Below are 24,296 nucleotides of genomic sequence, written 5' to 3'. Positions count from 1 at the left end.
GAGTTAAATGGAGACTATTTCGAATAAAAAATAACTTTCAAACATAGTACGATACGTGTTTTATTCTATATCTTAAAAGTCCCCTTATTTATTGAACATACTGTGTATATATATACAGGGTGTCCCATTTTAATGTACCAGTCGAAATAACTTCGAGGGTGATGGTTTTATCAAAAAATGTTTCAGACGAAAGTTACTGGGTTTGAAGGGGGTCGTCCATCGGTGACCTTGACTTTGACCTTGAAGTCAAATTTGAAGGTTATTTCAGGATCAAATTGTGAATTTTAAATGGAAACCCTAATTTTTTATTCGGGATATCGAAAGAGCGGGAAATTTCACGTCCAAACACGTGGTCATGTTTGGGCCAAAATGTTCTCTAACAACATTACAAGGTCAAACGAATGGAGCGGTGCTTAAGAATATTGTATGCAGATGCGTAAAAAATAATAGTTGCAAGGATCACAGGGGTGCGTCGAATGGTAACCTTGACCTTGATGTTGAGGTTAAATTTGAAGGTTATGTCAAGGTCGAAGTATTTTTTCTTGTCATCAAATGGAATGACGTACGACCTTCTCGAATATGACGTTAAAAAACCGTAGTCACTTTTGCATGAATTTTACGTTAAATACGTTTCTCTCGTTGCAACGCACATACGTTAAAAAATTCCATTAACCTAAATAGATCTTTCGGAGGTTAATGACATCAACTAAACTCAGGACGACCCTCGGCTTCAGCTTTACCCGATGTACACCACGTGGAGGTAACCGATAGGAGTTTGTACATCATGTGGCCCTGAAAAGGGCCGTTTGAATTCGTGTGTGTGTGCGTGTGTTGTGTGTGTGTGTGTGTGTGTGTGTGTGTGTGTGTGTGTGTGGTCGTGATTTCATCCGGCCGGTCAAGGCAAGATAATGATCAAGACGTATCAAGTCTGCGTGATCTATTTTACGGGCTCAATTAATTGCCCGTTGACTTCAATGCATTTCCTGATCCTCTTTTGAAACGAACCCCTTACTCTGTGAAGAATTTCAGGGGTTATTGAAGCACATGCATCGCGAATGCGGGTTTTCATATCCTCAACTGTTGTACGTTCTTCAGCGTAAATCTTTTCTTTAATGTATCCCCAAAAAAAGAAATCCAACAGTGTCAAATCTGGTGACCGTGGGGGCCACATTTGTGTTTGGCTTCCAAGACCTATCCACCTATTTGGGAATCTCACATTTAAATAATCTTTCACCCGCCGTGATCGATGAGCAGGCGCTCCATCTTGTTGGAACCACATTCTTTGACGAATATCAAGAGGTACATTTTCCAACAGCAGCGGTAGTTCATTTTCCAGAAAATGTAAATAGTTCTCTCCGTTTAAATGGTTGTCAAAGAAAAATGGCCCAATAATGTAGTCTCCGACAATACCGGCCCAGATATTAATAGACCATTGTCTCTGGAACTCTTGAGATCGCGTCCAATAAGGATTGAAATCAGAGTAATAGTGACAATTGTGTCTATTAAGTCCGCCTCGGTTTGAGAAGGTTGCTTCGTCACTAAACATTATTTGTTCGAGAAGCCCTGGATTTTCCTGGATCTGATTTTGTATCCAGTTGCAAAATTGTACACGGCGAGGAAAATCTCCTTGTTCGAGCTTGTGAAGAAGTATTATGCTGTAAGGGTGGAAGCTATTACTTTTGAGGATACGGTTTGATGTTGATCTTGGAACTCCGTACTGCCTTTCGATCTGCCTGGTCGAAATTTGCGGATTGACAACCGCAGCACCTACAACAGTTATTGCTACGCCTTCATCAGGGCCTGATTTTGAACGCACCCTTTTCAGATTACCTTGCCTAGCTCTCTCACAAAGAGTGCGTATCGTCTTTCTAGTAGGATGACGTCTTTGCGGAAATCTCTCAGAGTATAGACGTACTGCCGCGCTATAATTGTTTCCCGCTTCCCCGAGAACTGAAATCATGTCCACTATTTCGGTCGGCAAGTAGTCACTCATTGCTATGAACTACGCGAGACAAAAAAATGTAGAACGTTGTACAACTACAAATATGGGTAGTCAAGAGTGACGCAAGAGCATAGTAACGAGTGATTATTTCTTGACTACCTTGTACAACTACAAATATGGGTAGTCAAGAGTGACGCAAGAGCATAGTAACAAGTGATTATTTCTTGACTACCTTGTACACATATTTTGTACCGTTTGAAAAGTACATGTAGGCATAGGTAATAACGTTCTACATTTTTTTGTCTTGCGTAGTTCATAGCAATGAGTGACTACTTGCCGACCGAAATAGTGGACATGATTTCAGTTCTCGGGGAAGCGGGAAACAATTATAGCGCGGCAGTACGTCTATACTCTGAGAGATTTCCGCAAAGACGTCATCCTACTAGGAAGACGATACGCACTCTTTGTGAGAGAGCTAGGCAAGGTAATCTGAAAAGGGTGCGTTCAAAATCAGGCCCTGATGAAGGCGTAGCAATAACTGTTGTAGGTGCTGCGGTTGTCAATCCGCAAATTTCGACCAGGCAGATCGAAAGGCAGTACGGAGTTCCAAGATCGACATCAAACCGTATCCTCAAAAGTAATAGCTTCCACCCTTACAGCATAATACTTCTTCACAAGCTCGAACAAGGAGATTTTCCTCGCCGTGTACAATTTTGCAACTGGATACAAAATCAGATCCAGGAAAATCCAGGGCTCCTCGAACAAATAATGTTTAGTGACGAAGCAACCTTCTCAAACCGAGGCGGACTTAATAGACACAATTGTCACTATTACTCTGATTTCAATCCTTATTGGACGCGATCTCAAGAGTTCCAGAGACAATGGTCTATTAATATCTGGGCCGGTATTGTCGGAGACTACATTATTGGGCCATTTTTCTTTGACAACCATTTAAACGGAGAGAACTATTTACATTTTCTGGAAAATGAACTACCGCTGCTGTTGGAAAATGTACCTCTTGATATTCGTCAAAGAATGTGGTTCCAACAAGATAGAGCGCCTGCTCATCGATCACGGCGGGTGAAAGATTATTTAAATGTGAGATTCCCAAATAGGTGGATAGGTCTTGGAAGCCAAACACAAATGTGGCCCCCACGGTCACCAGATTTGACACTGTTGGATTTCTTTTTTTGGGGATACATTAAAGAAAAGATTTACGCTGAAGAACGTACAACAGTTGAGGATATGAAAACCCGCATTCGCGATGCATGTGCTTCAATAACCCCTGAAATTCTTCACAGAGTAAGGGGTTCGTTTCAAAAGAGGATCAGGAAATGCATTGAAGTCAACGGGCAATTAATTGAGCCCGTAAAATAGATCACGCAGACTTGATACGTCTTGATCATTATCTTGCCTTGACCGGCCGGATGAAATCACGACCACACACACACACACACACACACACACACACACAACACACGCACACACACACGAATTCAAACGGCCCTTTTCAGGGCCACATGATGTACAAACTCCTATCGGCTACCTCCACGTGGTGTACATCGGGTAAAGCTGAAGCCGAGGGTCGTCCTGAGTTTAGTTGATGTCATTAACCTCCGAAAGATCTATTTAGGTTAATGGAATTTTTTAACGTATGTGCGTTGCAACGAGAGAAACGTATTTAACGTAAAATTCATGCAAAAGTGACTACGGTTTTTTAACGTCATATTCGAGAAGGTCGTACGTCATTCCATTTGATGACAAGAAAAAATACTTCGACCTTGACATAACCTTCAAATTTAACCTCAACATCAAGGTCAAGGTCACCATTCGACGCACCCCTGTGATCCTTGCAACTATTATTTTTTACGCATCTGCATACAATATTCTTAAGCACCGCTCCATTCGTTTGACCTTGTAATGTTGTTAGAGGACATTTTGGCCCAAACATGACCACGTGTTTGGACGTAAAATTTCCCGCTCTTTCGATATCCCGAATAAAAAATTAGGGTTTCTATTTAAAATTCACAATTTGATCCTGAAATAACCTTCAAATTTGACTTCAAGGTCAAAGTCACGGTCACCGATGGACGACCCCCTTCAAACCCAGTAACTTTCGTCTGAAACATTTTTTGATAAAACCATCACCCTCGAAGTTATTTCGACTGGTACATTAAAATGGGACACCCTGTATATATATATATACACACAGGGTGGGCCATTTTAAAAAATACGATCAATTTTCTCGTCAATTAAGCGAAATATCGAAAAATGGTTCAGAAATGTGTCGTATGGTTTTGAAGGGGCTATAAGATGGTGTTATTGGTTTGACCTTGGATATTCATTTAAAGATCACGCAAAGGTCACCTCAATTTTTTTAAATGGCACTCCCTATTTTTTATTACATATTCTTGTAGCTGACCTCGAGAGCCTTCCAAAACACTATAGTCAAATGTTTTTCCATTTTGTACTTTTCGAGTTACAAAGCTCGAAAGTTACTACATTTTGATAAAAATACAAAATATATTTCTTAAAATATTCATTTTCCGATAGTCTTATTTTACATGCTCCGACCAATCAGGGCAAAGTCCAAGCATGATCCAACTAGTCAAGACAAGATCCGGACACGATCCAGCTAGTCAAAACAAGATACGAACATGATCCATCCAGTAAAGGCAAGATACGAACACGGTCCAGCTAGTCAAGGCAAGATCTGGACACGATCCATCCAATAAGAGCAAGATACGAACACGATCCAGCCAGTCAAGGCAAGATACGAACACGGATCCAGCCAGTCAAGGTAAGATACAAACACGATCCAGCAAGTCAAGGCAAAATACGAGCACGGATCCAGTCAGTCAAGGCAAGATCTGGATACGATCCATCCAGTAAAGGCAAAATACAAACACGATCCAGCCAGTCAAGGCAAGATACGAACATGATCCAGCCAGTCAAAGCAAGATCATTGATGGTTCTGTCAACTAAAGTAAGATCAAGAAGAATCCTGCTATCGAAGGCAAAATCGAGAATGATCTAGTCAAAAAAAATTTATCGAATCAATTGTTCGAAGTTGTCTCCATTGGCTTGGATACATAATGCCAACCTATCTTGGAAATGTCTTACTGTCTTGAGTAACATATCGTGCGTTATCCTTCTGCAAGCTTCTCGTATCCTTTCTATCATATTTTCTCTCGTTGTAAGCGTTTGCTCGTACGCGACATTTTTCAGGTAAAAAAAGTCGGGCGACGTCAGATCAGCAGATCGTAATAATCTTACAAGGACATAGAGGGATACGATAATAATGCACAAATGATTATTATACTTACTAAAGGAAAAATTTGTATACAAATTATCAATTGTATCCCTTCATTATCGCTCAAGGATTTTACAACTACGGAAAAAATAATGCCAGACTATTCACCCTCGGAGATCATTGATATTATTCTCATTCTTGGAAAATGTCATTTAAATTATCACGAAGCTTCGCGAGTTTACCGAGATCGGTATCCTGAAAGGGAAGGACACCCCAAACCTGCTTTAATCCGAAACCTCGAACGAAAAGCTCGTAAAAGTCATCTCAAACGTAAAAGGAAAGATCGTGTGTATGATGAAAACGACAATCGTGTGGTCACGCTCCTGGCAGCAATTCATCTTAATCCTCATGTCAGTCAGCGGATTTTGGCAAGGAAACTAGGTATTCCAAGATCAACAATTAGGAGGATTATAAAGAAATTTAAATACCATCCCTATCACATAACTATGACACAAGCTCTGAGTCAAAAAGATATGCAATTGCGTATCCAATTTTGTCAATGGGCACAACAAATGATCAGAGCTGAACCAAATTTTTTCAATTTTGTCATGTTCTCTGATGAGTCGACATTTAAAAATAATGGTGAGCTAAATAGGCATAATTGTCATTATTGGTCAGATGTTAATCCCCATTGGCATAGACCAATAGATAATCAGAATTGTTAGAGTGTTAATGTTTGGTGCGGGATTGTGAATGGGTATTTGATTGGTCCCTATTTCTTTGACGGAAATGTCAATGGGGAAAACTTTTTGGCATTTCTTAGAGATGACTTACCACAATTATTTGAAAACGTTGACCTGCAAACACGCCAGAGGTTATGGATACAACTCGATGGCGCACCACCTCACTATACAAGATGTGTGAGAGATTACTTGAATGAAACGTATAATGGCAGATGGATTGGACGAGATGCACCCGTCGCGTGGCCTCCACAATCTCCTGATCTGACGTCGCCCGACTTTTTCTTATGGGGATATCTGAAAAATGTCGTGTACGAACAACGCCTACAACGAGAGAAAATATCATAGAAAGGATACGAGAAGCTTGCAGAAGAATAACGCGCGATGTTACTTAAGACAGTAAGACATTTCCAAGATAGATTGGCATTATGTATCCAAGCCAATGAAGACAACTTCGAACAATTGATTCGATAAATTTTTTTTGACTGGATCATTCTCGATTTTGCCTTCGGTGGCAGGATTCTTCTTGATCTTACTTTAGTTGACAGAACCATCAACGATCTTGCTTTGACTGGCTGGATCGTGTTCGTATCTTGCCTTGACTAGCTGGATCGTGTCCAGATCTTGCCTTGACTGGCTGGATCGTGTCCAGATCTTGCCTTGACTGGCTGGATCGTGTTCGTATCTTGCTTTTACTGGATGGATCGTGTCCAGATTTTGCCTTGTCTGGCTGGATCCGTGATCGTATCTTGCCTTGACTGGCTGGATCCGTTTGTATCTTGCCTTAACTGGCTGGATCGTGTTCGTATCTTGCCTTTACTGGATGGATCGTGTCCAGATCTTGCCTTGACTGACTGGATCCGTGTTCGTATCTTGCCTTGACTGGCTGGATCCGTGTTCGTATCTTGCCTTGACTGGCTGGATCATGCTTGGACTTTGCCCTGATTGGTCGGAGCATGTAAAATAAGACTATCGGAAAATGAATATTTCAATTAAGAGAGAGAGTTTAACAAGGCTCTGTAATATAAATATAAATTTAAAGATATAAGACAGGCAATAAGAGCCAACTCGCGGATGACAGTGCGTTATCCTAACGAAACTAAATTTTTCGTTAGAATTAAGTATCTGTGCACAAGGTACCAAATTATACTTGGTCACGACCAAGATTTAAAATATGTATATTTTAAGAAATATTTTGTATTTTTATCAAAATGTAGTAACTTTCGAGCTTTATAACTCGAAAAGTACGCAATGGAAAAACATTTGACTATAATGTTTTGGAAAGCTCTCGAGGTCAGCTACAAGAATATGTAATAAAAAATAGGGAGTGCCATTTAAAAAAATTGAGGTGACCTTCGCGTGATCTTCAAATGAATATCCATGGTCAAACAATTGGCACCATCTTATAGCCCCTTTGAAACCATACAACACATGTTTGAACCATTTTTCGATATTTCGCTTAGTTTACGAGAAAATTGATCGTATTTTTTAAAATGGCTTACCCTGTATATATATATATTTATATATATTGTGACGTGACATTTTTCTGTCAGTCACAAGGGTCGACGGAAAGGCGGGAAATTTGGAGGCTTGCGTCCTTTTGCTATTAATTGAGAGAGCGCACCCAAGAATAATTTTCCGCGATTTCTTGCGTGCGTAAGGGATGCGGTCTTTGCACCTCCTCTCCCCCCGCGTATTTCTTTTTTTATTTTTTTTTGTTTAGTGAGTTTTTGCGTTTTGCAAGCGGCTTTTTCTTAGGGTTACGTGTCTCGACCGGAGAGGATGGAGAGAAACGAAGAAGAAGACTATGGACTGAGCAGAGGCCACCACTTTCGGATCACGCCCGGTAAATATATTCTCACATAAAGAATCATGATACCGCCGTTAAATACTCCCTCTTCCGCAGGTATTTCGGAAAAAATAAGGGGATGGCCACTCTCTTGCAAAGCGCGAGAGAGCCCTGAACACGAATGTTGCGGAAGATATGCTGCCTCTGGCCCGACCTATCCTGCTGCGGAAATTTACTATCGATCAAGCAATCGATCGGGAAGATTTCGGAGGAACAGCAGAGACCGGAAAGCCATGAGGCCCTTCAGCAAAATTTGAAAACAGGAACAACGGAAGGAAAAGCGGAAGAATCGAGGGAATCGATTAAAGATAGGATTCGCGGGGCCCCGCGCGACGCCCGGCGGCCCTGTCAGGATAAGGAGCGCTACGTGTGGAAAATGTCGAATTTATTATCGGTGTGATTCCGACGGGCCTCTCGCTTATCACTGTTTGACAAAGCGTGGAGAGTAACAAAGATCCCTGATTCCGGATGCCAAAGCAGAGAAGAATTCGCCGATACCGATAAGACGAACGGACCCATTTTATAAAGCCGCTAATTTCGCAAAGGTAATTCGGGAGAGACGCGTGTCATGTTCGTGGCCGTCGGATAATTATTAGAGTCATTTCTTTTCGGGAGTTTATAAAAAATTAAGAGTATTGCGCGTATAATCTTTGTCCCGGCGCCCGGTCGACCGCGTGCTCTCTCCCGTGAGTAAAATAAGAGAGGCTCTCTCTCTTCCGCGAATACGCCGACAGTCATTGCATTCTTATTGTACGTTTGTCGTAAAATAAAATATCTCGCCTGTAGTAATTGTGCTGTCTGTTGTCATGTAGAGTTTTTCATAGTGTTGTGTGCCTCGTGTCGGGCACAAGGGGTCGCGCCAAATTAGGATAAGGATCCGGGGCGTCAGGGCTTGGATTATTTGATATTAACACTTATCACTTCCACAATAAAACTTCAATTTATTTCAATTTAACACTTGTCTTGACCTTTTATTTTAACGATATTTCACCTTCTTAAAGGAAGTTACTAACTTAGTTTCGCGATAGCGACTATACGTATATCTTTATTCGATTCGCGAATTACGCGTGTGACTTTGCGTCTCTGGCGGTATAGGTCGTACGCAGTTCGCGTGGTTACTTTTGATTAGTGACTGGATAACGACTGCCCGGGATGCGTCTTCCTTCCGTTTTTATATTGTTACCTTTTGACCAGAGGGGGTGCCTTTTCAGGTCAACTTCTTATGTGCAAGCGAAGGAAGTTCAAAGTCCTTTTGTTTCGCTTGCACTTAGGCAATTCTTTTTTGGGGTCGCGCGTAATCTGCAACGTCTGCGTTTTTACATGGTCAATGCCCGTCGCCAGGCAGGTGTAATACGAGAAGTTATAGCTATTTAGGGCTATAACATCCCTCCCCCGTAAGAAAAAAAATCAAAGTACGTAGTTTTTTCTTAAGACTAAAGTTTACAACTATTTTTCCCGTTTATAATATACTAAAAACTCACCTTTAAAAAAAGGTAAAAAAAGGCGACCAGTTAAGGGCCCCCAATAGAATTGTATGAAAAATTATCGATTATAAACCCATGTACAATCGTAACAAAAGTAATGAAATAAAAAAAAAAAATTGAGACAAGTGAAAGTAGAAACTTGTACCAGTGGAAAATTAAAGTTGCAGACATATATATAGTCGTATAATGAATCAGTAAAAATTTAAATTTGCAAATGTAGAATCGTACCATAAAAAAACTTATCTTTTAAAAAAAAAAAATAAACAAGATGCCAAGTCCATTAATATAAAATAAAAAGAAATAAAAAAATTGTAGTTAAAAAAACTGGGCGCGCTGCTAAATAATATTCTAATGATATAAAAATTAAATTGTTATTTTTAAACTCATTGCAGTTAAAATATGTTTTGTGTTTAAATTAATTAATGTTACTTTAAGGTGCTAAATAATATTCTAATGATATTAAAATTAAATTGTTATTTTTAAACTCATTGCAGTTAAAATATGTTTTGTGTTTAAATTAATTAATGTTACTTTAAGGTGCATTGTAATTTTGAAACTTAGCAGCGCGCCCAGTTCTTTTAACTACAATTTTTTTATTTCTTTTTATTTTATATTAATGGACTTGGCATCTTGTTTATCTTTTTTTTTTAAAAGATAAGTTTTTTTATGGTACGATTCTACATTTGCAAATTTAAATTTTTACTGATTCATTATACGACTATATATATGTCTGCAACTTTAATTTTCCACTGGTACAAGTTTCTACTTTCACTTGTCGCAATTTTTTTTTTATTTCATTACTTTTGTTACGATTGTACATGGGTTTATAATCGATAATTTTTCATACAATTCTATTGGGGGCCCTTAACTGGTCGCCTTTTTTTACCTTTTTTTAAAGGTGAGTTTTTAGAGATTATATCATTCATTTTTGTATATGATAAGCATCTTTACATAAATAAGCAAAAAACCCGCCACCACCCCCGTCATATTTCAAAATATGATGGTCCTCTTTGCTTATTATAGATAAAAATAATTATCTTGTATTTTAAGTAAAAAATATTTCCAAAACACTACAATAAAATATTTTTTCATTAAGTATTTTTCGAGTTATTAAGGCTGCAAATTTGCAGTATTTTGACATAAAAAACAAAATATCTTGGGAAATATTCATTTTTCGATTATCATACCTTAATACTTTTATGCACAGAATAATGAGACGAATCAGTTTGTGTAAAGAAAACACATAGTTACCTTTAAAAAAAATATGAAAATTGCAATAAGCAGTTAAATAATTTTTCTTTAAGACAACTATGTGTTTTCTTTACACCAAGTGATTCGTCTCATTATTCTGTGCATAAAAATATTAAGGTATAATAATCGAAAAATGAATATTTCCCAAGATATTTTGTATTTTATGTCAAAATACTGCAAATTTCCAGCCTTAATAACTCGAAAAATACTTAATGAAAAAATATTTTATAGTAGTGTTTTGGAAAGATCTCGAAGTCAACTACAAAAGTATGCAAGAAAACATATAATGTTCCATTTAAGAAATTGAAGTTGACCTTCACGTAACCTTCAAATGGCTATTCAAGGTCAAATCAATGACACCATCTTATGTCCCCCTTGAAACCATACAACTTTTATCTGAAACATTTTTGTCTTGAACTTTTAGATTTTGAGAAATTTTAGTACGAAGATTAAAATGGCCTACCCTGTATATTATAATTATACATTTCAATATCATTTGTAATTTCTCAAAATCTAAAAGTTTAAGACAAAAATGTTTCAGATAAAAGTTGTATGGTTTCAAGGGGGACATGAGATGGTGTCATTGATTTAACCTTGAATAGCCATTTGAAGGTTACGTGAAGGTCAACTTCAATTTCTTAAATGGAACACTATATTTTTTCTTGCATTCTTTTGTAGTTGACTTCGAGATCTTTCCAAAACACTACAATAAAATATTTTTTCATTAAGTATTTTTCGAGTTATTAAGGCTGCAAATTTGCAGTATTTTGACATAAAATACAAAATATCTTGGGAAATATTCATTTTTCGATTATCATACCTTAATACTTTTATGCACAGAATAATGAGACGAATCAGTTGGTGTAAAGAAAACACATAGTTGTCTTAAAGAAAAATTATTTAACTGCTTATTGCAATTTTCATATTTTTTTAAAGGTAACTGAAGATATAGCACAGACACCGCTATATATTAAAAATATATGCATACTCATACATAGGCATTTATATAAGATTTATATAATTACAACTAATATGTAACATGACATTGTAGGGAATGTAACCTACATACATGTTACATGCAAAGAGGTTACATGTCATCAAATCTGACATCTGATCTGACACATATACCTAACATCATGGATCATGGAGCGACATACTATCGCCGTCTGTCGTAAAACGTGCGAGATGGACATTTCCAATACATGCATCTATTCATGTGTTGTGTACGTGTGATATATGTGTGCGCATGTGTTTTATACGTGTGAATACGTGTAGCACGATACTACTATGTTTGCGTGGTCGATGATGACGGGGACGTTTCTTAAAAGAAATTTTTCATATTTTGACTTTGCAATTATATATCTCTGCTTACAAATCACGTAGAACAGAAATAAAGACACTTTTATTATATAATTCAAACTCAATCTATCGATTAAGTCTAGTATAAACTCGATTGCTTCAGCCGTTATTGAGAATTCGAAATATTATAAAGACTCAAATGTCCGATTCGCGTAAAGATACACGGTGTCTCGGCTACGCCCTTAACTGGTCGCGAGACACTACCGTGTCTCTTGATTTACAATCGTTTCTTAATCCTAAAATCGCGTGCTACTACTTTTTTTTAGTATTGATTTAAGGAAGCTCCAGTCATCGTCGAGTATCGTCACTTGTTCGATAACGTGCCTCGCGTAAGGAATGGTCGCATTAAAAAAGATAAATCACCCGTTATATCAAAGCGTTTAATTATTGACAATACACACTGTTCGACAAAATACACGCACAAGAAAATTAACACAGAAATTTGATCAGTTTCAGAAGATGTACTCGTAATCACAAAGAATAAGCGGCGGTCGTCAAATAATTTTCAGCGGTTTAGCGATATGCGGTTCACGGCGGAATGCGATAAGGCGCGAATTTCGGGTGTGAGCTCTCTTTTATGGTTTTCCCGAGGAAAACCCACCCTCTCGGAAAGCGCCAATTATTATAGACAATTTTAATTGTGCTTGAGGTGACTCGAGGGCACGGTACTTAATTGGCTGCTTTGCTGAGCTGCGCAAAAGACGCGAGTTTTGCCATGCGCGCGCGGTCGCTCGCTGGCCTTTATTGGTAATTGGTGACGCGTGGTAATTCGCGCATGCTTATGACGAGATGATTATCCGGCGAAACGGTTGCGATACCGTTAGTTATTTATTGACAAAATAGGTTTTTTGATGACAGCTCTAATTTATGACGTTGTTTCCTCTGACAAACATACAAACTGTGACTTCTATTGTTGACTCGATGATCGACGTTTCTCGAAGTTATTAAAAATTTACTGTTGCATTTTAAACATCACTCTTGGTCTTCTTTATACGTCTTTTTTATTTTTCTCCTCCAGACTGCAACGGCGATTATGATTAACGTTAGTATTATTATTCCGCTCGAAGTCATAGGGTAAATGAAATGTTTTTTGTATAAAAAGATTGTTCGTTGTTTTGTACGTCGTTACTTATGTCTTCTAACTTGGCTTTAAGTTTTGTTAGTTCTAACTGGTGTGAGATGTCCTTTAATGTGTCCATGTTGTGTTCCGTTATGTTATCATCTTGTGTGATTGTTATGTTAATTTTTGGTAGAAAGATTTCTAGGGTGGTTTTATACGATTTTCTCTCTGTCTGTAACGTTGTATCTGCTGTTGTTAAATTATAAACCCTTTTAATATAATTTTTCCGATGTTTCTAATTGTTTTTTCCTCTATTTGCCCGTCGCATTGCACTGTTATTGTTTGTTCAGCGTAAGTTGAAAATATCCACGTATCTCCTTGCTGTAATGCTATTTATATCATATAAGTTGAGATACGCTGTCCTATATTACACATGTTCTGATAGCGCGACTGTTACGTATACATTTGAATTTTACACGGCGCGTCAACATTTATGCAATGTATGGATGTATTTTGTTTACATATATACTGCATATTTATTTTATTGCTGTAACTCGCTTTCCGTCATTATGGTGTATGTTAATTTTTCCTTATCTATTATGATTATTGGGTTATTCACTTTGATGTAGCTATATACATTTTTTGCGTATGATGTAGGAAATTCCGTTGTCTTTACGACCTCGTACGTCGGCTGTGATATCAAGGGGAAACGTAAAATGGTATAAATTGTTGTCGTATCGTAATATGCTGCTATCACGGTATTACTTTCTATTGTTAGCCAGTCGTATTTGTCAATTTTGAAAGGGAAGTACAGTCCTTCCGGAAATTGTGCTGCCGCTTCCTTCAAATAGTTTACAATATCGTCGACCGGCATTAATTTAGGGTGCATTGCTCCTTTTCGTATGTACGTCAAATATTCTATTATATTTTCGGCGTCTCTTATTAATTTGCTTATAATCGCGTTTATGACCCTAAAGTGGTCTTGTATTTCCTGTACCGTCATAGATTCAGTTATCGTTTTCTTTAATAATTTTTCATTATGGTCGATTATTCCTTCTAATCTGTCTATGTGTGCTATTGTCGAATTTATTACTTTCAGTTGGTTTCTCATTACGTGTTCCGTCACTCGTTGTCTATTTTCTATCCCAATTGCTCATTTATGCGTTCCTCGTCATTCGCGTCCATGATTCCGAATAATGTTTTTTTTATTGACCCTATCCCGTTTACGAGTTCTCGGCGTTTGTTCGTCGGTCTTTTGTAAATGGTATTAATTTGCGTCAGTATGTTCTGTAGATATTTCAACTCTCTCTTCACAACATTATTCGAGTTAACACATGCATTTCCATAGTCAGTAGTTCCGCGGATGGTCGAGTCGCATAATATTTCTGTCTGTCTTAAATAATTCTTTATCTGTTTATTCCTAAAATTTAAAGGCGCTAGGTTGAGTTTTATAACTAATTTCCACGAGTTCCTAGAATAATGGAGTTGTCCGATCTTTTCGAAATACACCCCCGAGCTGTGCCTGAATTCTATTACCTTGTACCGCTCCAGACTTGGTTTCCTTTCTATTGCTGTGTTTGCACCGAATATGAGTATCCTGTAATAATATATATAATTCCTCTTACTATTTTATCTTTATGTGGATTCATATTTCTATGCAGTGAGATAATTTTTTGTCCTCCGAGATACTCTCTGTGGAGATCTTTTTAGTCTGTCTTTGGCCGTCTTCGATTAAGTGTGAAAATGGTTTGTTGCAATTTACCAAACCGGAGTGCACGTGTTGTTTGCCCTCTCCCGGATGGCCCGGTGGAGGATTTCACCTACGGGGGCTTATTTACGCACGCCGATGTACCCCCGGCTACACCTCGCTTGGCTGACGAGCTCGATTGGCCGTATGGGGGTGGACGGTTCTACTCCATGTTGATCTCGGAAATGCCTCCCAACGGTCGCTCTCTATAGCACAAGCAAGATGGTTTTTTCGGCGCGCCAGTGTTCTTGCCTTCTTGAATGCCATGGCTGCGTTCGGAAATCCTACCCTGGGTAAGAAACTTACTCCACGGCCGTTCAGAAATTAACCCGAGTCGATTAAAATTACCCCGCTAGTTGCGTCCGAAAATGCTAGGTAAAGTTGTTGGCGTGTACCTCAGCGTTACTTTTTCAACCTCTAAATTTTCAAGGGTTAGCAGAGTAACCTATCCCCACTCCTCACATTTGGCGCGAAGAAAACATAATAAAATAATGGAACAAACCGTGGTATCTACTGTGAATCCAATTTCTGGACGTCACATTCCATACCGTTTAGAAAACGGTGATTTAGTCATTCAACACGATATTATTTTAATAATTGATCAAGTTGATAAATAGATATTTTTATTTTTTTCATAGTTCCAAATGTTGGTTATGTTTTCATATTTGTTAATGAATTTCTTAGATTAATTAAGAAGTTTTATATAATTTATATTTGAGTTTTATATTTAAATAAATAATGATTTAATACACTTCAAATAAACACTTTCAGTGATTTTTTGAAAATTGTCAGTTTTGTTTTAAGTGAGACATTATTAAAAAATTAATTAATATTCTTTGTTTTGTTACAGATGGCTCGGTCTGTGCATGTGAAACTACACCTAATAATCTTATTAAAAGTTATTCCTGTATCCGCATCATCTTTTTCAAGCTTGAATGAAGCTTCTCCAATGGTTAATACATCCGATTCAGAGATTATAGATTCACAGGAATCAAAACAAGTTACAAAGAATTTAGGTACAAAATGGTCAAAAGATGCTGTGCTCTTCTTAATTGAACAATGGCAAAAAATTTATCAAAATTTGCGAGTACAACTATTAGAAATGAAGAAGTATGGAAGAATATAGCTAAAGAACTAGAAAATGCAGGTTTTATTGGATACACTTGGAAACAAACTCAAGAAAAATGGAAAAATATGCGTAAAGCATATATGAAAGTAAAAGATAATAAGGGGGACAAATGCAGTGGCGCAGCAAGAATAACATGCAAATTTTATGAGGAACTTGATGAAATCTTTACAAAGAGTCCAAGTGTTCAACCAATAAGTACTGCATCTTCTCGTAATCCCAAAACTTTGTCATGTGCAGACACCGATTCAGATTCTGACAAAGACTCATCAATAAAACACTCAAAAAAAAAGAAAACTAAGTTGCAGAAAGATACTTTTACATATTTATCAGTCCTCAGAGAAGATGCTAATGCCAGAGAAACAGCTCGAGAGGAACGACATAAACATTAAACGTTCTTAATAGAGTTATTGATTCTTATAAGGCTCAAATGCAAAAATTAATTGATAAATTATAAATACAAATTTTGCTAAAGATTTGCTTATTATATAGAACATTGATTTTTTATATTACTATGTAAACCCCGTTTTTTTCTATTTGAACACATTTCACTGGTGTGACTTTGTTTATGTGAAATCGTAATTTGCTCGTATTCTTCGTATTCTGATTCACTCTTGTCGTCTTTTACTTGTTGGACATTACACATTTTTGTAAGTGGCTGCATGCATGGCTTCTCTTGCTTGAATAACATATATATGGCTGTGCTTAAATTGTATTCAAAATCAGTTTAGCTTTTTCTGTTCTTCGAATTTATTTATTATGTATAAAAATATATTACATTTGTCGTACGACAAATTTTGCAAAAGCAGTCCATTGATTTGTTATAGAACACAAGTTCTAGAGATTTGAAATTTTTTTAAGTTTATTTTGAGACAAATGTAATATTTTACTCTAAGACTGAAAATAAATAGGTTTAAGTTTTAGTGATATATATATATATATATAAGAGTTTATACTTTTAATATCTATTACAATGTAAAACTAAAAAAATTAATGAATGATTTGTTTACATGGCCAATTGTTTTTTTTTAAAGAGAATTGTTACTTATGTAAAGATTTTACAATGTTTATTAATTGTTTTTAACAATATTGCTAAAAAATATTGCAATGTGATGGTAACAGTTACTTACTATATATTATTGTGATGTGCAATAACATTACAAATTATTATATTATCGTTGCTATAGTATTCTATAATAAAATAGCAAAAAGAGAAGTTATATACTATAATATATTGTATTATACTTTATTTCTGACATCCTTTCATCTTCTGTTATTTACTCTTTCTATTCTGTTTGACTTTAAAATAATTAATAGTTATTGCGTTATATATCTATGTTAATAACATATCTATTGCTATAGGTAAAGAGAAAATTTTAGTTAAATTACTACATTTTAGCTATCTATATATATATAATATATTATATAAATATAATAGATGTGTATAAAAATAGAGTAAATATTTACACAATAATGTTTAAATATAATTTAAAAAATTTATTTAAAATGATACATTATGCATTGTTATTTATTATATTATCTTACATCTGTATCATATATTAGCTTAAAATATGTAAAATAGCTCGAAATAAAAAGACACGTGTATATTTTTTTATTTCTGCGGAGTCGCACGTTTAGGGGTTGAAACAACCTCTACAAGCTGTAGCGGTCTATTTGATTTTAATTGAATATTGTCAAAACTATAATAGACATCAAAAAACGTTTCAAATAAAAGTTGCATTCAGAAATAAATATTTTTATCGGCTCTCAATATAAAGAATATAAGTATGCTGCCTTCTAAGCCGGGCAATAGAGCCAAGGAAACAAAACGAAAAATTAATTAAACGGAACTGTATCTCAATTTGAGATCCCAAAGTTCCACATATAAATTAATTTCGAAACTTACATATGGAGAAATAAGCGAGAAAAATATAGGTCCGAAAAGTCGCTGAAGCGGGAATCGAACCCGCGTCTTTCACTTTCCGGGCGACTGCTCTTACCAACTAAGCTATTCAGACCCTTTCGATCCCATATTTTTCATTTGCCTTTCATTTGCTTATTTCTCCATATGTAAGTTTCGAAATTAATTTATATGTGGAACTTTGGGATCTCAAATTGAGATACAGTTCCGTTTAATTAATTTTTCGTTTCGTTTCCTTGGCTCTATTGCCCGGCTTAGAAGGCAGCATACCAAAAGTTGCATTGTTTTTATATGTTTTTTAACCATATAGTTGAATTTTTTCCAAAAATTTTTTTTTTCAATTAAAAAAACTAAATTATTAATATATAAATCAAATGGACTGCTTTAGTTTCTAAGGTTTATTTTAACCCTTAAACATGTGACTCCGCAGAAATAAAAAATACGTGTGTCTTTTTTATTTCGAGCTATACTTTATAATATATTTAAAGCTTATTAAAATCAAAAGGGGACAGTTGTGTCACGTCCCTTGTAAAGCTAGATCTACATTAGTCGTATCGTAGCGTCGCAAGCGTCGTAAGCCTATAGTATACGTAATATACAAGTGATATCAAATGTATTTTATTTATAGCATTATCTAAATGTTTGAAATATCTTATTCAAATAGAAAAAGGTAAAAGGGTGTCAGAAATAAAATAATATAGTATATAAAAATTTTATTTTTAATATTTTATTATAAAATACTATAGCAGAGAGCAAAGATCATGTAAAACATTTTTAATGTTATTGTACATCACAATAACACATAGCAAATAACTGTTATCATCTATTACAATATTTTTTAGCAATATTGTTAAAAACAATTAATAAACGTTGTAAAATCTTTACATAAGTAACAATTCTCTTTAAAAAAAACAATTGGCCATGTAAACAAATCATTCATTCATTTTTTTTAGTTTTACATTGTAATAGAAATTAAAAGTATAAACTTATATATATATCATTAAAACTTAAACCTATTTATTTTCAGTCTTAGAATAAAATATTACATTTGTCGCAAAATAAACTTAAAAAAATTTCAAATCTCTAGAACTTGTGTTCTATAACAAATCAATGAACTGCTCTTGCAAAATTTGTCGTTCGACAAATATAATATATTTTTATACATAATAAATAAATTCGAAGAACAGAAAAAACTAAACTGATTTTGAATACAATTTAAGCACAGCCATATATGTTATTCAAGCAAGAGAAGCCATGCACGCGGCCACTTACAAAAATGTGTAATGTCCAACAAGTAAAAGACGACAAGAGCGAATCAGAATACGAGCAAATTACGACATAAGCAAAGTTGCACAATCCGGTGTGAAGTGTGTTCAAATAGAAAAAAAACGGGGTTCACATATAGCAGTATAAAAAATCAATGTTTTCTATCAATGTTCTATATAATAAGCAAATCTCTTGTAAAATTTGTATTTGAAATTTAGCAATTAATTTTTGCATTTCAGCTTTATAAGAATCAATAGCTCTATTAAGAACGTTTAATGTTTGTTTATGTCGCTCCTCTCGAGCTGTTTCCCTGACATTAACAATAATTAATTCTTCTCTGAGGATTGATAAATATGTGAAAGTATCTTTCCGCAACTTAGTTTTCTTTTTTTGAGTGTTTTGATGTCTTTGTCAGAATCTGAATCGGTGTCTGCACATAACAAAGTTTTGGGATTACGAGAAGATGCAGTACTTATTGGTTGACCACTTTGGGCTCTTTGTAAAGATTTCATCAAATTCATCATAAAATTTGCATGTTATTTTCTTGCTGCGCAACTGCATTTATCCCCCTTATTATTTTTTACTTTAATATATGCTTTACGCATATTTTTGGCCATTTTCCATTTTTCTTGAGTTTGTTTCCAAGTGTATCCAATAAAACCTGCATTTTCTAGTTCTTTAGCTATATTCTTCCATACTTCTTCATTTCTAATAGTTGTACTCGCAAATTTTGATGAATTTTTTGCCATTGATCAATTAAGAAGAGCACAGCATCTTTTGTTCATTTTTGTGACTTGGTTTTAATCCCTGTGAATTTATAATCTCTGAATTGGATGTATTAATCATTGAAGAAGCTTCATTCAAGCTTGAAGAAGATGATCCAAATACAGGAATAACTCCTACCAATGTAAAATTGTTAGGCGTAGCTTCACGTGCACAGACTAATCCATCTGTAAATAAAGAATATTATTGTAGTTTGTTTTTTTAATAACGTCTCTTAAAATGCAACTGATAATTTTAAAGAAAAATGCTTATTTAATGTATTATTTGTTTTTAATAAAGCAATATATACATTTTTATTGTTACTGCCTGCCAGCAATTTGAAGGCACAAATAGTTACGTTTTACTTCGCCGTCAACACATTCTTGTTCTCTATTATTGTGTTCTATATCTTCCCTCTCATTATTTTCCTCTTGATGTAATTCTCTTCCTTCTTCTATAAACTTTTCCACATCATCATCAATGCCATCCAAGCAGATATTATGAAGAACGCAGGCCGCAATAATAAAATATGGTATTAAGTCCAGGCGTGACATATCAAGAAACTTAAATCGCCTAAATCTTCCTTTTAATAGAGCAAAAGCTCTTTCTACAACTTGTCGCTTTTGTGATATTGCAGTGTTGAATTTTTTCTGCTGCTGAAATAAACAATTACATAAATAAAAAAATATATTAAGCAAAACATTTCTTAAAGATAATACATCTTTAGACTTACTTGTGTGAGGCGCTCATTGTTTCTAAATGGGGGAATACACCATGTTAAAACAGGATAGGCTTTATCGCCAATAATAAATTCTCCATCAGGAAAAAAACAGAGGGATCTCTACAAACTTCTCTATATAAATCTGAATTGCGAAAAACTCTGTAGTCCCCAACTGACCCTGAATAACCAGCAAAACAATCAGTGAAAAGTAAATTTGCATTACAGATAGCTTGAAGAACTACAGCATACTGTAGCTTTCGGCATTTGTAGTGAATAGCAAATTCCTATAAAATAAAAATTAAGTAAAAACTATATATATATATTAATTTCTTTATTAAATAACACAAAATGTAAATAACAAATATTTAAAAGAGAAAATACCTCAATATCTGATTTTTTTATAAATATAAAAGTGCCATCGATGGCTCCCACTATGCCAGGTATAGGGGTTTGTCCAATAGACATAAACTTCTCCTTTGAAGTTATTAAGTTTTGGCCTGTAGGCCATACAATTATTTCATTTGCAATGCTGTACAATAATTTAACAACACGACGCACACAGTCGTTCAAAGAAGATTTGCCCAAATCAAATTTTTCGCTCACAGATCTGAAAAGAACAATTTATAAAAATAAAATTTCTTAACGATATTATAAACACTGCTATTTATATTTAACTATTATGTATATAAAATACCATATACCTGAAAGAATCTGGTGTGCTAAGTAGCCAGATTGTTGATAAAAGCTGTGTACGTACAGGTATCATTGGACGTCCTACAGTTTCGACATTAGATAATGACGGTCCAAGACGATTTTCAAGAATTTCAAAAACTTCAGGCAGCATTCGAAAATGATGCCGAAATTGCTTTGTCGTGTAACGAGGAATTATATTATTCACGTAACCTGTTATCCGGGCAGGTTTCTGTTGTTTTCCTCGGATTCGTTGGATATTTTCGACTAAAAGAGTTTCACTAAAATCATTATCACTTTCTACACTTTCAGTTTCCTCTGTTATATTTTGTATAATTTTTGTTAGTATTTCTAATAAATGGTGACTACTTATTATAAGTGAAAATATTATTTGATTTCGCCGAACAGTCGCCATTTTACTTGTTTACCTTGTACGTTCGGAAAATCGCCTAACTCGGTATTACCCAGCCGGGTTTCTGCTTTAACCCTGCCTTAACTCTACCCCACGGGTAGGATTTCCGAACGCAGCCCATGCTGGAGCTGGTGTTTTGGTGCCGTGATTTAACCGCCTCGAGGTATGTATTTTTCGAATTATCTATGAATAATTTTAGCTTATTTGCGTGTATTCTTATCGTCCGTCTTCCCTTTTTTATTGTATAATTGACGTCGGAGTTCTTTTCAATTATCGTATACGGTCCTGTCCATAAGGTGTCAAGTTTCTTTGACCGTTCTCGTCGTAGCGTCTCATCGTACATCAGCACTTTTTCGCCGACTTTAAATTTTGTTTCCTTCGCGTTTTTATCATAATACATGGTTTGTCCGGAAAATAAGTGTACTGAGCTCGGGAAAAAAAATTTATTGTACTTTTCCATACTTTAAGCTAATATTCCTCAAAATAGGACCCTTGTGAATCGATACACTTGTCCCAGCGGCGTTCCCATTCCTGGAACGCTCTCGCGAAGGCATCATCGGGGACCTCTCGAAGACACGTCGTCACGGCCTCTTTGACGGCGTCCAAAGTCCCGTAACGCGTTCCTTTCAAACTCCTCTTTATCTTGGGGAACAGAAAGAAGTCCGGTGGTGCCAAGTCCGGGCTGTAGGGCGGGTGCGGCAGCGTTACCACGCCGTGCTTGGTCAAGAACTCCGACACGACAAGCGCGGTGTGAGACGCATGCCTAATTGGTCCCTAATAATCTCGTGCACTATTGTTTTTGGCATATTACACTCCTCTGCTATCATCCGAACACTAAGACGACGATCAGAGTTCAGTTTATCGCGAATTTTTTGCACATTTTCGTCGGTGAGTGTCGTTGATGGGCGTCCAGGCCGTGGTTCGTCGTCGACCTCTTCTCTGCCCTCCACGAACATCTTGTGCCACTGAAAGATCATGTTTCTGGACATGGCTGACTCCCCGTAAGCCTGGTTAATCATACCGACAGTTTCGGTAGGCGATTTCCCAAGCTTTACCGCAAATTTGATGGAATAACGCTGCTCCAAAAACTTCGGCATCGCGTTCCGTGACGTGGGTCGAGCGTAGAGGTTCGCGTTAACGGAGCTCCTCACTACACCACAGCTCAGAGCCGGCTGCCGTTTTCAGCGTCGCTTGTCAACATACCCCCCTTCACTCCCAGCCCGTCAGAGCGGTGCTGGGCGCGCCTGGAGCGGCGGGAAAAAATCAGTACACTTATTTTCCGGACAAACCATGTATTTCTTTGCTTTGATTTTTTCTTCCTGAACGCGATTTTTTGCGATCTGCTGAGTGGCTCTCAGCCTTTCCCTAAGTTCCTGGACGTAATCGTCATAGCTATAGATCATTTTCGGCGGTTTTGTCAATGCTGTCGGTAAATTTGCTTGATGATCGTATATTAATTCGAAAAGCGTATAACCCGTTGCTATATGCGGGGTCGTATTATTAGCAAACATTGCGTACGGTGTCCATTCGTCCCAGTCTGTCTGATTAGCGTCGATATAATGTCTAAGGTATTTGGCTAATGTTTTATGTGATCGTTCTAGTGCTCCATTCGTTTCCGGATGATATGCGGTTGTTTACAGCTTTTCGATTTTTAGTAATTTGCAAGTATTTTTAAAGATTACGCTTAGAAAATTTGTTCCCTGATCTGTCAGAATTTTATTTGGAATTCCGTGTTCGAGAATTATTTTCGTTACGAATTCTTTTGCGATTGTTCCGGCCTCCTGGTTCGGTATCAGTATTGCCTTGCTAAATTTTGTTAAGCTGTCTTGGAATGTTAGTAAATATTAATTTTCGTTTCTAGTTACCGTTAGTGGTCCTACTATATCTAATGCACATTTCTCAAATGGTTCATCCGGTGTGTCAGTAATTATTAGTGGCGCTTTATTTTTTCGTGACGATTAATTTTTTTGGCACGACTCACATTTTGCAATATGCTTTTCGACGTCTTTTTTCAGATCTGGCCAATTATGCAGTAGGCGAATTCGTTAAATTGTTCTTTCGATACCTTGGTGTCCTCCGATCGGCGCGTTATGATATTCGTAAAGTATTTGCTTTTTTCTTCTGTGTATATTTTTTCGTTGGATTTTCTTTCTCTTTCTCCTTTTCTATCTTAAAGATCTCTTCTTTTCTTTCTTCTTGACTGGCATTTCTTGTTACGTTTCGACTTAGTGCGTCAGCGTTTGCGTTCGCTCGTCCGGCCTTATGTATGATTTTGTAATCATATTCTTCTAATTTTATTTTGTAATCATATTCTTCTAATTTTATTTTGTAATCATATTCTTCTAATTTTAATCTCCATCGGATTAATCTTGAACCGGGGTCATTAACGCTAAAGAGCCATACCAACGGTTTGTGATCCGTTATAATTTTAAACTTAGTTCCGTAAACATATAGTCAAAAATGTTTCACGGCTCACACGATCGCGAGTAGTTCTTTCTCGGTCGTGTTATAATTTTGTTCCGCGTGCGATAATATTCTGCTTGCGTATGCAGTTGGTCGGTCGTTACCTATCGGGCCCTGGGAGAGCACGGCTCCGATTGCATAGTCGGAAGCGTCCGTGGTTACGTTGAATTCCTTATGGAAATCGGAATACTGTAATACAGGTGCCGTCGTTAATTTTTCTTTTAACATGTTGAACGCTATCTGCTGTTCG

General features: G+C 36.3%; 2 protein-coding genes and 1 long non-coding RNA gene across 3 annotated transcripts; 1 reads left to right on the top strand and 2 right to left on the bottom strand.

Annotated features, from left to right (window-relative positions):
* Positions 1-937: 937 nt before the first annotated feature.
* Positions 938-1,993, bottom strand: LOC146724231 (uncharacterized). Its single transcript, XM_085480320.1, has one exon. The coding sequence runs from the start codon at positions 1,991-1,993 to the stop codon at positions 938-940; it is 1,056 nt and encodes a 351-aa protein (XP_085336446.1).
* Positions 1,994-2,263: 270 nt separating this feature from the next.
* LOC146724230 (uncharacterized) lies at positions 2,264-3,319 on the top strand. Its single transcript, XM_085480319.1, has one exon. The coding sequence runs from the start codon at positions 2,264-2,266 to the stop codon at positions 3,317-3,319; it is 1,056 nt and encodes a 351-aa protein (XP_085336445.1).
* An 18,693-nt stretch (positions 3,320-22,012) lies between these two features.
* LOC114945724 (uncharacterized) lies at positions 22,013-22,870 on the bottom strand. Its single transcript, XR_003822463.2, has 2 exons — positions 22,639-22,870; positions 22,013-22,548 (listed from the first exon to the last, which is right to left on the bottom strand). It is a non-coding gene; the product is annotated as an uncharacterized LOC114945724 (long non-coding RNA).
* Between the last annotated feature and the right edge of the window lie 1,426 nt (positions 22,871-24,296).

Source organism: Nylanderia fulva, unplaced genomic scaffold (assembly GCF_048542155.1).
Source record: "Nylanderia fulva isolate GAGA-0341 unplaced genomic scaffold, ASM4854215v1 Scaffold142, whole genome shotgun sequence".
Classification (NCBI taxonomy): domain Eukaryota; kingdom Metazoa; phylum Arthropoda; class Insecta; order Hymenoptera; family Formicidae; genus Nylanderia; species Nylanderia fulva.
Note: the sequence above shows the minus strand (reverse complement) of the source record. Positions and strands in the feature narration are given on the sequence as shown.

What these genes read in the sequence shown, in the direction of transcription:
- LOC146724231 (XM_085480320.1), bottom strand. Translation starts at nt 1,993, where the DNA reads ATGAGTGACTACTTGCCGACCGAAATAGTGGACATGATTTCAGTTCTC.
- LOC146724230 (XM_085480319.1), top strand. Translation starts at nt 2,264, where the DNA reads ATGAGTGACTACTTGCCGACCGAAATAGTGGACATGATTTCAGTTCTC.